Below are 14822 nucleotides of genomic sequence, written 5' to 3' on the forward strand. Positions count from 1 at the left end.
TGGAACAAGCGTGGGAACTGCTGTCTGACTCCTGACCTCAGGCTCTTCCCTCCTCCAGGGCCCTGGTTTTCCTTTTACTCCTCTCCTCCAACTCCAGCCACCCCTGATAAGAAGGAACATTTCCCCTGAGCCTCTGGTCCCACCGTGGATGTTGGCACGTGGTTGCAGGATGCAGGCTCCCTTGGCATTCCTTTCACAGAGCTGAGGCCAAGGAGGTGAGGGCAGGCCTGGAGCAAGCCTCTGCATGTGTGGGAATGAGCTCCCACCCCAGGAATTAGGCCTGGCTGCTGCTGTGTGTTTGCGCAGGACACTTTGGCAGTCATCCACGATCAGAGAAAGCAAGGCAGCCAAGACAAGACAGAGGCTAATTACCTTGGACAATAGGAAATTGGGGAGTGGCGACAAAAAGGGTGTCTAGGCCTCCAGCCAGGCAAGGGCAGGGATGGTGAGTGCCCAGCCTGGGCTGACCCTCCCACCTTGAGTGGAGATTCCTGCTCGGGGTTACCCTCGGACTCCAACAACCCAAAGGTGCAAGAGCTGGTCACACTGTCAGAACGTCTGGGGACCCTCTCCCTCTGCTGCTCTTTGTTTGTTTTCATTCAAAAGTAAAACAAATGAAACAAACAAGGACATTCAATTTAAACAGGCCCAAGTGCTGATGTTTCTGTTTTGTTACACCAGGGTGAGCTTAGGACGAGAGAATCAGCCTTGACTCTCACTCCTCCAATTGGTCTCAACTCTGCGGTGTTGTGTAAAATTACATGGATAGAGGGGCTGCAGAAGCAATTTGCCTTCCTAGGTGGGGTGCAGAGAGGGAGTGGGGATAAAGAGGGGCCTGATTCAGAGAGAGAGAAGGAGGAACCAAAACTCAAATAAGAAACAGGACAGAGAAACAGAAATTAAGAGATTAACAGATAGAAAGGCAAAAAAGGAATGATTGGAGAATGGCAGACAGACAAAGACAGTGAGCTATGCAGAGAGTACTCACACGAGAGAGGGAATAAAAGGAAACGGGAGGGCTTCCCTGGTGGCGCAGTGGTTGAGAGTCCGCCTGCCGATGCAGGGGACACGGGTTCGTGCCCCGGTCTGGGAAGATCCCACATGCCGCGGAGCGGCTGGGCCCGTGAGCCATGGCCGCTGAGCCTGCGCGTCCAGAGCCTGTGCTCCGCAACAGGAGAGGCCACAACAGTGAGAGGCCCACGTACCACAAAAAAAAAAAAAAAAAAAAGGAAAGGGGAGACGGACAGAGATGCAGAGAGGTATGGTAGGGTAAAACAAAGGTGAAGTTGTAAGAGCAAGAGCCCCGGAGGAGAAGAGAGAGAATGAGAAAAAAGTCCCATGGCAGAAGTATGCATTCCCAGAACTCTCAAGCTGGGGTGGATCTAACGCATCTTCATTTTGAAGATCCTGAACTTGTGAAACAAGGAGAGGATGTGAACATTCTGCCCAAGGTCCCAGAGGCAGAAGTGGCAGTAGTGGGATGTGAACCCAGACTTCCTGCCTGAGAGACAGCGCCTCCATGCCTGTGTCACCTGAATCCTTCCATCACACCTTCTGGCAGCATGGATGGAAGGTTTGGTGCCCAGCTGTGCTTAATTAAAACTCAGGGGTCTGGACCATGCTCTCTTTTCATCCTATTTCTCCCCAAATGATCCTGGGTACTCATTCTTTCCAGGGCTAGTGGGACCCCAACCTGCCTCATAGAGAATAGCTCTTCTGGGATTGTCCTTGGAAAAAAGAGACACTGAAAACCATCAACTGAGTCAAGGAGAATGAAACAGGAAGAAGCAAAAGTAACCAACATTTCCTGTAGACTTCCCGTATGCCATGCAATCTGAAAAACCCTGTTCGTGGAGTTTCTTACTTAATGCTCTTCCCTATAACTCTACGAGAATGGAAAGATTATCAGCCCCCCTTTCCCAGTGGGAGAAACTATTGCATAGAGCAGTGAAAAAATGACTTGTCCCAGGGCAGGTCGTGAGTACTCAGCAGAATCAGGATTTGCACCCAGCTCCGCTTGTCTCCAAAGCCTGCGCTCTTTCCACTGCCACACATGGCCTTTTTGGCCCAAGAAGAAGAAAACTAATTTTGGTAAGAAACAAGCAAGCAGAAAATGAAAACCCCCAAGAACTGACACTGGAACTATTTTAAAACTTGAGACTGAATCGGTCAGACTTCAGGGAAGGAGAGCCGCCAGTGGGATAAGAGACGGGTCCAAACAACACCCTGGCTCCTTGTCAGAGCGCCCAGATCCCAGGGCCATTAATAAAATCAATTTCAAAAATAAAATAAAGAAGTGTTCAGAGTTAGGGATGACAGGCTCATGACAAGCACATTTCCAAGACAGGAGAAGAAAGGATGTTCCTGCTTCACGAGGTGGGAAGGCGGGGTGTGTGTGTGTGTGTGTGTGTGTGTGTGTGTGTGTGTGTGTGTGTGTGTGTAAAAGAAGAGGCGAGGGAAAGCACTCATCACTTCTATCTAAAGGATGGCAGCTGATTTGTCAGCTCTAAGTGTTAATTGCTTTCGGGGTTCCATAAAACATTTCACTGCTTTCTACGTAATGGGCCTGTAGGCTTCCAGCCTGGCTAACGCCAAGTCACCACAATGTCACCCAGAGACAGGGTTACTACTTGTGTCTCAGCAGATAGGAATCACCTGCCAGGGCTCGGTCCCTCTCTGCCAGATGCTATCTCTCCCAGCAGCTGGAGAATGGAGGTGGAGGGAGTTGAAATTAATTATTACTACAGCAAGGGCAACAAGAGCAACGATGGTAACAGCTAACACTTCTCACTCTCCTGCTGGGGGCTTGTGACAAAGTGAAGAACTTCTGTGCATTACGAGCTCATCAAACCTCTTGGGGTCCCAGTGAGCCAGACACCGTATTACCTACATCTTCACAAAGGAGGAAGCGGAGTCTGGAAGGTTGAGAAGCTCCCTCAGTGCCAAGCTGATAAAGCACAGGGTGGAGATCTGAACCCAGCTCTGTATGCCTCCAGTGCAGTCTATGCCCTCAGTGAGGGACAGAAGATCCAGAAACCAGCCATAGGCAGTCTTGCAAAAATGCTGTTTTCTGTACACGATCATAGTCTTTAGGGTTGGAGCGGATCATATAGCTCATAATCTAGTCACATACTCGTGTTTCATAGATGCAGTGACCCTAAAGCCCAAGGGGTTGGTGTCAGAGCTTACTGACTGAGAGGCTATAGACTCTTGCTCCCAAGATCTAAATACCAAATCATTACTGAAGGCCTGAGGTAAATGCTATCGCCTCTGTGAAGTTTGCCCACATGTCCCACTGGAAGACACCTGATAGCATGTTGTACTTTTGGGATTTCATCCCTACAGCTCTCACCGTCCCCAACTGAGTTTGCCCTTCTGAATGAAATAAAACCTGGGCCCTAACATCTATGAGATAGATAGTCAGTGGCAAAGCCAGAGTCAGAAGCCCTGATTTCCATCTTACGGTGATATTCCTGAGTTTGGTACGTGAACGCATTGGGTGTTACCAATGAGCCTCAATATGTCACATGTTCAAAAGAGCCCCGTGGTCTTCAGAAAAGCCATGGTCTTCCAGAGGAAGTGGGGATAGGATGTGTTTTGGAGGGGAGGGAGATTTACAGATGGTGAAGGGGCTAACATTTACTGAGCACATACTTAGATACTACGCTAGGTTTCTCCTGGTTTAATTCTCATGCAACTCTGCAACCTGGGTTTTATTATTTCTCTTTTATGGAGGCTCATAGAGGTAAAGCGACTTATCTAAGGCTACACAACTAAATATGTCATAACCAGATTTGAATCCACAGTCTGTGGTCTTCCATACTACCATTAAGTTATAAGTTAGTTACCTGAGGATAGAAACTTTGTCTTAGGCACATTTATACTTGCATTCTAGCACAGTACCAAGACATAGGAAAATTCAGACAATGTCTGCTGAATAAGTAAATGAGTTACAAATGAGTAAATAAAAATGTGAATGAATGAAAGAATTGAGGAATAAATAAGTGAATGAATGATGGAGTATAAGAGTGAATAAATAGATGAATGGGATGGATGGATGGATGGATGGATGGATGGATGGATGGAGAGATGGATAAATGGCTGGATAGATGGATGGATAAGTGAATGAATCAATGAATAAAAGAAAAAAAATGAATGAGTTGAATAATTAATTGGTCAACAATGCCTACCTTATACCCTGAGAAAACCATAATTCAAAAACAGTCATGTACCACAATGTTCATTGCAGCTCTATTTACAATAGCCAGGACATGGAAGCAACCTAAGTGTCCATCAACAGATGAATGGATAAAGAAGATGTAGCACATATATACAATGGCATATTACTCAGCCATAAAAAGAAACAAAATTGAGTTATTTGTAGTGAGGTGGATGGACCTAGAGTCTGTCATACAGAGTGAAGTAAGTCAGAAAGAGAAAAACAAATACCGTATGCTAACACATATATATGGAATCGAAAAAAAAAAGTGGTTCTGAAGGACCCAGGGGCAGGACAGGAATAAAGACGCAGACATAGAGATGGACTTGAGGACACAGGGAGGGGGAAGGGTAAGCTGGGACAAAGTGAGAGAGTGGCATGGACATATACACACTACCAAATGTAAAATCGATAGCTAGTGGGAAGCAGCCTCGTAGGACAGGGAGATCAGCTCGGTGCTTTGTGTCCACCTAGGGGTGGGATAGGGAGGGTGGGAGGGAGGGAGACACAAGAGGGAGGATATATGGGGATATATGTACATGTATCGCTGATTCACTTTGTTATACAGCAGAAACTAACACACCATTGTAAAGCAATTATACTTCAGCGAAGATGTTAAAAAGAAAAAAAAACAATGCCCACCTTGTCAACAACTGCAGCTTTCTAGATTAGTAAGGGAGGCGGCCTATGGTTTCATAATTAGAGAATGAAGAGAGCTGGTTGCTAGAACTGTATGTTATAGCTTATGATGGTTGCATCCGAATGTGGCAACACTCACTGAGGTGGGAAACAGAGAAAAAATGACTCCGTTTTCCCTCTGAGATGAACAGATGAGTCTCAGAATGACTTCCTTCGCACCTCCAGAAATTTGGATGCGATGACTCTAATCTACTCTGTGAAAGCGTGATGATGACACTATTACTAAGGGACTGGATGAATCTACTAATAAAAAAAATTATATGTGTATATACTACATATATGTAGACACTTCTGATATGCTAATCCAACATTTTTCAGAGGAAATATCACGGAACTGAGAAAAGAACACCAGGCAGGGACTCCTGTCACAGCCTTCCTTGCTAACTTGCCACTTTCCCTCTTTGGGCTGCAGATTCATCAGTAGGAGGGACAGTTTTAAGTTACTGGCCTCCCTGGACCCTTTATCACTAACCTTGTATGATTCTGTGACTCACTGTGGCCATACTTCTCCAATGGACACTTCTAAGTCTTAGCATATTAAGGTGCACACACAGACGGGCCTATAAAACATTAGGCTGGTCTGGACAGATGACTCGTGCCTTGCCTCCCAGACTTAAAATTGTCCTGTCTGCTTCACGCTCCCCACACACAAAGTATGTCTTACTTGTAGAGACCGTCGGGCTCCAGACACTTGAAGATGACGGAGTAGATACTGACTTCAGGGACCTCTCCATGGCTTCGACCAGCTGCTACACAAGATGTACCCAGGCCAGAGAGTAAGTCATCGGCAAAACTCAGGAATTCTCCTGGAGGGAGACAAAGAAAGATGAGCTCCCCAGCTCAGGCCTTGGTGAGCAGACATTCCTGCTATTGTCCAAACCCATCAAATGTCTGGATACCATTATTAAGAGGATTAATGGACAGAACAAGCACAGGATATGAAAATGACACAGATCAGTGTCTACTCCTGATGACTCGTTTTTAAATTTATGCCTGAATTTTCTCAACTGTGAAGTGGAGATACTAATACCTACCTTGATAAGATTGTAGCAAAGCTCAAATGAGGTAAATTACTGTGTAATAAAAATGCATGAAAATCCAACAGGAGGACAGGGCTTTCTGTCTAGAATAACTATTCTGGCCTTGTCACTGCCACTAACTTCCTCTTAATTCCTTAAGCAAGCCTCCTTGGAATTGCTGGTTCCTTCCTTGTACGATGAAGGAGTTGGACTAAGGATATAAAATAGGTCTCATGTCATACGGTCACTCTTACGCACTGGCACTGGATTCATGGAGTGTCATGTTGAGATGGACAGAGACTGGTCCAGCTAAGGGGGAAAGAGTTCCATGACTGATTAGTGATGAAGGTCATGAGATAGGAAGGGACAATAGAAGAGAAAGTGCCCCGAACCCCATGATTTCTAAAAGTCAGTCTAGCCATTGTATTTTAGGAGGCTGCTGAAGTTTACTAGAAATAGGGCTCATAAAGAAGACGAGATGAAGACTAGAAAGAATAACTGAACATCTGGGATCTTGGGATCTAGTCTTAGCTTTGTGAAGAATTTGCTGTATAGCTTTGGAGAACTAAATTCCCATCTCTGTACTCTAGTTTTCTCCTCTGTAGAGTGAAGGTGCTAGAGTCACTGTTAGGATTTCTGAAAAAATAAAATAACATAGATGTGCACAAAGATTAAGTTATGAGGATAAACACTGTGGTACTATTTAAACTAGCAAGAATTTTAAAACAACTAAATGTTCAATGATATCAAAACAGTAATATCAATTATAGTTCAATGATGCAATAGAATATTTTATAGCCATTAAAATAATATTGTGGAAAAATATGAAGTTATTTGAAAGGATATTCATGGCATAGTAAGTTTAAAAAGATAGGTTACACTATTACAGAATAATTTTTGGTGGACATTTATCTATCTAGAAAGAGAAGGGATAAAATACAGTAAATGAATAGCAGTGGCTTTGTCTGGAAAGTTAGATAATGGGTATTTTTTTCTCTCTTATTTTTTCTTATCTGTCGTTTTAAAATTATCTACAAGGAACATGTATTGCTTTTGTAACAAGAAAAAGAAAATCAATAAAAATTACTTAAAAATAAAGTAAATGAGCCAGACTAAATGGCCTCTAAGTTCCCTTCCAGTTCTAAAACAGGATGATTTTAGAGGCACGTGAGGTATTGCATACCACACGATATGAAATGATATCAGGCCGCCCAACTGTTGACTTCTTGTTCTTCTTCATGCCTGATATGGAGGGCCTTGTAGTCTCTCCTCGCTTAGATTCTCGGTAATAAACAAGAGGAGGACAGCTGTTAACTATCTTCTCTCTACTTGGGATTAAGGACAATCCAACGTGATGGTACCATCATGAAACCATAATGCTGGCCGAGGGTCTGAGAAGACACGGTGGGGACAGAATTTACAGATCACTTTCTTTTGGTCTCGTAAAGAAGAATTTCATCCTTCACTCACAAGTGAACCATGTGACACGTGTCTGACTGAACTGTCTAGATGGCCCTGGGATTCAGACGGACAAGAGCTCTAAAACGTATTTGTCCCTATGGTCCAACAAAGCAGATCTGATGAGGAGTGTTTTTTGTTTTCTGCTTTTTACAAAGACAGTTCATAGATTCGATATGTAGATGCCAGAACAAGTGTCTGAATCAGGCTAATGTCAGTGACATACAAGTTCAGCTGCTATTGCCAGGCAGACTTGGGACTGAATTTGAGTTCTACCATTTATCACAGGTCCCTTAACTTCTCAAGTCTCAGTTTTCCTTTCTGTAGCAAGGGGTCAATGACTCTTTTATGGGTCTGGAATCTAGAAAGAAAGGCTGAGTCCAGGAAGAAAGTCTGTCTAGAATCAGAGGTTTTGCTATTAAAAAATGAAGAGGTAAATTTAACGCTTCTTTTATCTCAAATTTTGGCATCCCTATTTCTTCTATAGGTCTCTTATGTCAAGCTTCTTCCATAGTAAAATCATAAACCAACAATGTCTTCCAATAGGTGTCAAAGCAGAATAATGTATGGGGTGAAAAATAAAGGAGAAAAAAACATGGAACTATTCACTGGATGGAGTGAGGGCTTTGTTTCTCTTGGTTTTTCACGATTCCATGTCTGGCTGCTTGCATTTGTTTTCTTTGAGCTTGGATACATGTCTGTCTGCTTCTCAGTTTGTTTCCAGATAGCCATTGAAAGAGTTGGCCTTTCGTGAGGGAATTCAGTATGCCTGTGGCCTGTATTAATTAACTGTCTTCAAGCCGAAAGATGGTTGACATTCATTTTCAAATGGACAGTTTTCCAGATATTTCCATGCATTTCAGAATAATTTAGACCATGGATAAAAGCCCCATAGATACATCTGGTCAGTAAGACCGGCACACAGTTCTAAGGTTTACAGGTTTAGTTCAAGTGAAGAAACTGGATAATGTGGAGTATATAAATAGTCCTATAAGCACATTATAAGGATACTTAGTGTCCAATTCTGTTTGGGGCTATATATACATAATAACCTTCAAATGAAAAGAGTTAATATGAAGGAAACTGATATCTTAGTGCCAACTTTTGTTTTTCCCATTTAATCCTCACAACATTCAATCTTACTGAGTTAAATGTTAGTATCTCTGTTATAAAGCTGAAGTTAAGCTCACAAATTTAGGAAGAGACAGAGCTGAGATTTGAACCCATATCATCCTAATTCCAAAGCCATACCTTTTCTTTTATGTTATGCTGCCTCCTAGAGAATGTTTAAAAACAAAAAAACACGACAGTGTTAGGAAGGGAACTTTCGCAATTCTTTTCAGTTTGAGATTGAATTCATGCCACTCTCAGCTCTACGGGCTTGGGAAATGAAACAATAAAAGGCCTTCTACAGCTTGTAATCTGACAACAGGAAGGGTTGTTAAATACAGACCCATAAAGTGAATTGTAAGATTGCTTGTTTTGGCACTCTATTCCAGAAGGTTTAAATGCAAGCTAGAAGGGGACAGGTGAATGCAGCGACCCTCACTGTCCTTCCTTTCCCAGTGGAGGGGCAACTAAGAAAGGCCTGGGGGCGTCTCCATGTACAAAGGTGAACCAGTGCGATTCAACACATGTATTGTGGTTCCACAGTATACCATGTTCCACGTCTGGAAGCATTATAATTGAATGAACAGTAATAAAGTGTAGTGGTTAAGAGGTTGGGCCCTGCATTTACACTGCATAGAATTAAATCCTGGTACATCCCCACTTACAGCTTGCTTTGAACAGGTTCCTTGACACTCTACATCTATTTTACCATATGTTAAGTGGGTATAATCATGCTGTCTAATGTATATTGTTTACAACTAATAACCATTTGTAATTATTAGTACAATGTCTGGTATACAGTAAGAGCTCAAAAAACATTCCAGCTATCATTAGTGTTCTTGTTATTATTGTGTCATCATAACAGAGGAGATATAAGGACCCTTAGAGGTTATTTTTATCCAAATGGCTCCTTTTCCAGGTGATGAAACCAAAGCCCAGATAAAGAAAGTGGCATGTCTGTGGCCATACACAATGTGGGAGGTAGACTTGGAACAAAACTTGGTCTCTTAACTCCTATGGCCTGTGAGATAATTCATATCAGCCAGCGCATTGAGATAAAATCGCTGAGAACTGAAGAGCTTCCAAAGCTGCCCCAGGAGGCTGTGCTCCTCAATTTGTGACCAACTTTATTCAACACGAATGTGAGCTTTATTTACTGGGCATTTACTATGTGCCGGGCACTGTGTGTACATGGTACACAGCTCCACCCTCCAAGTCATCTTCTTAAACTTGAAATCTCTGAGAAATATAGAATGCCCAGGAGAGACAGAAGATGTTCAACAGGTCTCACACATGTAATAAATTCTAACAGTGGCTTGAGAATTAGAATATTTAGAACTCTGGGGATAAGAAGAAATGGCAGATATGGTGGGTGCTGAAGTCTGTCTCCTCTATACCTATACTAACCTTCAACCAGATCAACTCCAGTTTAATCTACTTTATATACTAATGATCCATGTTTTATTTAGGTTGAAAATAAAAACCGTTTTAAAAACCTCGGCTTAAAGGTTTTATTGCTTGGGCTTCCCTGGTGGCGCAGTGGTTCAGAGTCCGCCTGCCGATGCAGGGGACACGGGTTCGTGCTCCGGTCCAGGAGGATCCCACATGCCGCGGAGCGGCTGGGCCCGTGAGCCATGGCCGCTGAGCCTGCGCGTCCAGAGCCTGCGCTCCGCAACGGGAAAGGTCATGGTAGTGAGAGGACTGCGTACCGCAAAAAAAAAAAAAGTTTAATTGCTTAAAATATTTGAATCCTAAAACTCTGCCACATTCCCTGATAGAAATATAGAGGCTCAGGAATGTTACACCCTCATTCAAGGCTTCGAAGCTACTCCCAGGCAGAGGCCAGAACCCAAATCCAGCTCGTCTGCCTCTGAGCGCCATGTGCCTTCCACTAGGACACTCTGCCCCGGCCACTTTTGTCCCCTCCTCTCTAGGAAGTCGTTATGGCCACATGGCAGAACCCTCCTGGACCCAGGCTGCTACTGCCGCCTTGCCCATGCCTGTCCAAGACTCTAACATTCTTTTTCTGTTTTTCTTTCCTTGAAAATAGATAGGGAGTTGGGAGTCGCTGTACAGGAATGCGCCTGTTCCCCATTATGGCTCTTCTGGGGCTGTAACCCGAGTGGGCTTGGGCCAGACCCTCACACACATTTCTTTATCCACTCAGACTCCAGCCTTGCTCTCATTACCATCCACAGAAAAGGTCAATCACAATTCTGCTGAAGCTACAGAACCAACCCAACAAAGCACAGAGCGATTTTTCTACAGGCCCCACCCCCTGCCTCAATTCTCTCTCTCCCCTCCTTGTTTTCCCTCTCCTTCTCCTCTCTCTCCTTCTCTCCCCCCCCCCCCCCCCGTCTCTCTCCCTCTCCCTCTCTCTCTCTCCCCCTCCCTCCCTCTCTCTCTCTCTCTCTCTCTCTCTCTCTCTCTCTCTCTCTCGCTCTCTCTCGCTCTCTCTCGCTCTCTCTCGCTCTCTCGCTCTCTCCCTCTCTCTCCCTCTCTCTCCTGATTGAGGTCACAGTCAAAGCTGGCCACAAGAGCAAATTGAAAACAGGTTGGGAGAAAAGCAGCAAAGAAATTCCAAAATGGAAGGGACTAGAGCTGTGAGTTATTTAGCCCAGGTGGGGAGAAAGGTCCCTGCTTTGGACTCCACACTCTTTTCAAGAAACGCCAAGGGGATTTAGAGCCACTCTGGGCCTGGCCTCTCTCTAACCTACAGATGCTCTTTGCTACAGTGCCCAGGGAGAGGCAGGGCTCTGCATTTCCCCACCTTTCCTTTACTTGGACAAATGAAGAAATTCATTGAGACCTTGTCAGTGACAAAATGCATCTTTGAGGGCCTCACACCATTCAGCTGCAGTTGGTTCACTTCTTCCAAAACAATGTTATTTTACATCGGAAGAACCAGTGCGTGATGATTCTCACATTCATTGAGAGAGGCAGTATGAGATACGAAAAAGAGTGTGTTTGGGGGGGCAGGTGACACCTGGTTTTGAAGCCAGGCTCCACCACTTATGAACTATAGTACATAGGGATGGATGATTAAACTCTGAGAGACCACTTCTTCATCTGGAAAGTAGATGATCAGAGAACCGGGCAAGGAGTAAGTAATATATGTGGTATACCTGCTACACGAATGGTTCACCAATGTTTGTGCTCCCTCATCCCCGTCATGTCTCATCAGTTTGCCTGATGGCAAAATTTTTAGTGGTCAAATTCGGCTGCTTTTACAAACATTACATAATACCTAACTCCCTAAAACCTTCCCTAGTTTTTGCAAACTGAAGTAATTTCAAAAAGAAGGAAGGAAGAAAGGTAGGCAGTCAAGGAGAGAGGGGAAGAAAATGTTTATTTAGCTCTTATTATATGGCATCAGCAGTGCTAGACATTTTTACTTAATTATCTTGATTAAACATTCAAAACGAGCCTGTCTTGATTAATATTCAATACAACCTAATGAATTAGGTTAATTGTACGTTTACAAATGAGGGATCAGGTTCAAAGAAGGTTAAATGCCTTGCCTAACAAGATCCACCAAGGAAGAATGGTAGAGAAAAGGCAAGAACCAGGACATTTGTCATCCAAAGCCTGTGGTTTTCCTACTACACATTTGCCTACAGACTGAAAGATGCTTTTGGTGAGACTTGTATTTTGGTTACCTCTGTATCACCAGTACCCAGCATAGGGCTGGCCATGCAGGTATTTGTGGAATTCTGTGAAACCAAACTTCAGAGGTTGAAGCCTGGATCCACTCTCATCTCCCCAACACTAGCACTTGTCATTAGAACTTTCTTTTGGGAAATCAGGCTGCCTCCTGCATGATCTCTTTCAGGAGTGCACAGGACTCCCATGGTACAGGAGAGAAGGGACTGCCAAAGACGTAAGGGATCCAAAAAAGGCCACGGCAGTCTAGCAAATATCTACTGAGAGCCCCTATATACCTCTGTTGTGCTAAGGGACTTCCGGCATATCCTCATATAAGCCCTCATACAACCTACATCTGTAGGTTTGACCTGCTCTAAAATCTGTCTCCTTCCACTTATAGCATGCCGGTTTTCCACCGGGGAGTCAGCTCTCCCCCAATTTCAGTCTATATGATTTAGGTGGAGCTATGGCCTCCTCCCTTCTTCAGAGATGGGCATGTGATCAATGGCATGATATCCCATATCAGAGACCAGCAAGAGATGAACAAGTGACCCAAGCCTGATCAATCAGACTAACATCTGGGACACAGACCAAGTCCTGATGACATCACTTGAAGCCTTGGATCAGCTGTGTCTGAAGCTAGACATACCTTTGGATATTTCAAATACATGACTCAGTATTTTCCCTTTTCTGACAAAGCTAGTTTGTTTTCCATTACTTGCAACCAGGAGTCCTACCAGATACAAATCCTATGAGGTAGATTTTATGATTGCCATTTTATAAATGAAAAACAAACAAACAAAAAGGTCACAGGTCTTAAGCAAGTTGCCGAAGGTCACGCTCCATCTAAATAACGAGGCTGGACCTCAAATCCAGAGCTGTCAGATGCCAACACCGGAGCCTTTCCCATCATAAAACACTGCCTAGGGCAGAGGATAAAAGGATTCTATTATTCAACAAATCACCGAGTTATCTCCAGTGTCCTGCTTCCTCTGGCCCTGTCCTCTGACCTCACTGCCTGTGCCCCCTCCCTCCCTCCCTCCCTCCAGCCAGGCTGGTACCCCTCCTCCTCTAACATGCAGACCATGCTCCTAACACAGGGACTTTGCACCTGTGGTCTCCATGCCTGGACAGCTCCTCCCCGTGGCTTTGCATGATTCACTCCCTCTCCTTAGCCAGATCACTGCTTAAATGTCACTTCCTCAGAAAGGCCTTCTCCAGCTACTCAACCTAATCCAATCCCTCTCTATTCCCTATTTCACTTCATAAAACATATCGTTCTCTCTTATACTGATGAATTACTGGACTGCCTGTATCCCCCCCGTAAGCCCCCTGATGAAGAGACTTTCTTCACTTAGCAAGCTGCCTATACACAGCGTGTTCTCCATAAACACTCGTCTAGGGAATGAGTGTATTTACTGTGTACTGTACAAAGAGCTGATGGCTGTGAACGCAACATAAAGAAGAATGTCTTAGTTTGCATTCCCTGGAGAGCAGAACCTAAGAGAAGGGCTTGGGTGCAGATGGTTTATTTAGAAGGTGACTCCAAGAAGCAGGCATGGGGAAATGGGAAGAATGAGGCAGGGAAGAGGAACAGTCAACACAGAGGTGCATCACGAAGTTTGCCGCTGTGAGTCACGGGGGCTCGCTCCTACTGCGACCTTCTGAGGAGTGAACAGGATGTCTCCCAGGGCTGTTTGGCTGAAAGCTGGGGGGCTGGAGCACATATCCGCCCATGATTCCTGATGGCCACCGGTGGAGAGGCTCCCCGGGAGGGTGAATTTCCCCACACGTTTTTTAATGTGGCTTGCCCCCAAGGCCTAGGGAGCTCAGTCTCCTACAAGGCCATGGGACACAAAGTACAAGTGTGCATTTGAGGTCACTGGCAGGACAAAGGGAGCCTGGCTGTGCAGTACAGTTGCAGCTGAGATAACCCTGGGCCAAGAGGCTACGTCACTGCCCCAGTGGCATCTGCTACAAAGACCCAATCTCTCTGCCTTTGAGGAACTGATAGAAAGATCCACCGAGGAGCCTTCCTCACTGAGGTCTAGGATAGACCTGATAGCTCCACTGCTGAAACAGTCCCCAGTTACCGAACAGCCACTCCACGCCAGGAGAGGATGAGGCACTGCAGGCACAGTCCTGAGCCACACAGGCAAAGCCCCCTCCCTGTGATGCTCACAGCTAAACAAGGCAGAATGGCAATGGCTGCTTTTGTGAGCAACCCTCCAGAGTCTTGCAACTTATTAATACAGAATTTAATAATATTAACCTCAGCACTAATAGGCAGTTCGCTAATAGAGCCTGCCCTTTTCTACAGTTGGATTCATTAGGGCCGCAAAAGCCCTCGTCATCCCCACCATCTTGAGGACAAATGATGCTAATACATTTGGCTAGACTGGGTGTTGCTAACACGTGTGAGGAGAGCCGGTCTGGGGACCGGATTGCAGAAGAGGAGGGGCGTGGAAGGAGAGCCAGGACCCTCATTCCCCACGCCATCACTCTTTGAGGGCCACAGTGTGTGTTTACTGCCATCAGAGCACTCATCCACGAAGGGCTTTCTTTTCTTTCCTTCCTTTTTAAAATCATATCCCTAAACGTTACATTGTCGTGAAGCGGAAAGAACCAACTGTACACGATGTGCTTCTCATCAGACTCTTGGTTCCTCTAAC

At 44.8% G+C, this 14822-nt stretch overlaps 1 protein-coding gene across 3 annotated transcripts in view; it reads right to left on the reverse strand.

Moving 5' to 3' along the window:
* ASTN2 (astrotactin 2) overlaps positions 1–14822 on the reverse strand; it is a 914376-nt gene that overhangs the window by 48192 nt on the left and 851362 nt on the right. For all 3 annotated transcript variants that reach the window (XM_065878807.1, XM_065878806.1, XM_065878804.1), the window contains one exon: positions 5583–5724. In XM_065878807.1, the coding sequence (XP_065734879.1) occupies positions 5583–5724 (142 nt within the window). The remainder of the gene's footprint in view (positions 1–5582; positions 5725–14822) is intronic.

Source organism: Phocoena phocoena, chromosome 6, assembly GCF_963924675.1.
Source record: "Phocoena phocoena chromosome 6, mPhoPho1.1, whole genome shotgun sequence".
Taxonomy (NCBI): Eukaryota; Metazoa; Chordata; class Mammalia; order Artiodactyla; family Phocoenidae; genus Phocoena; species Phocoena phocoena.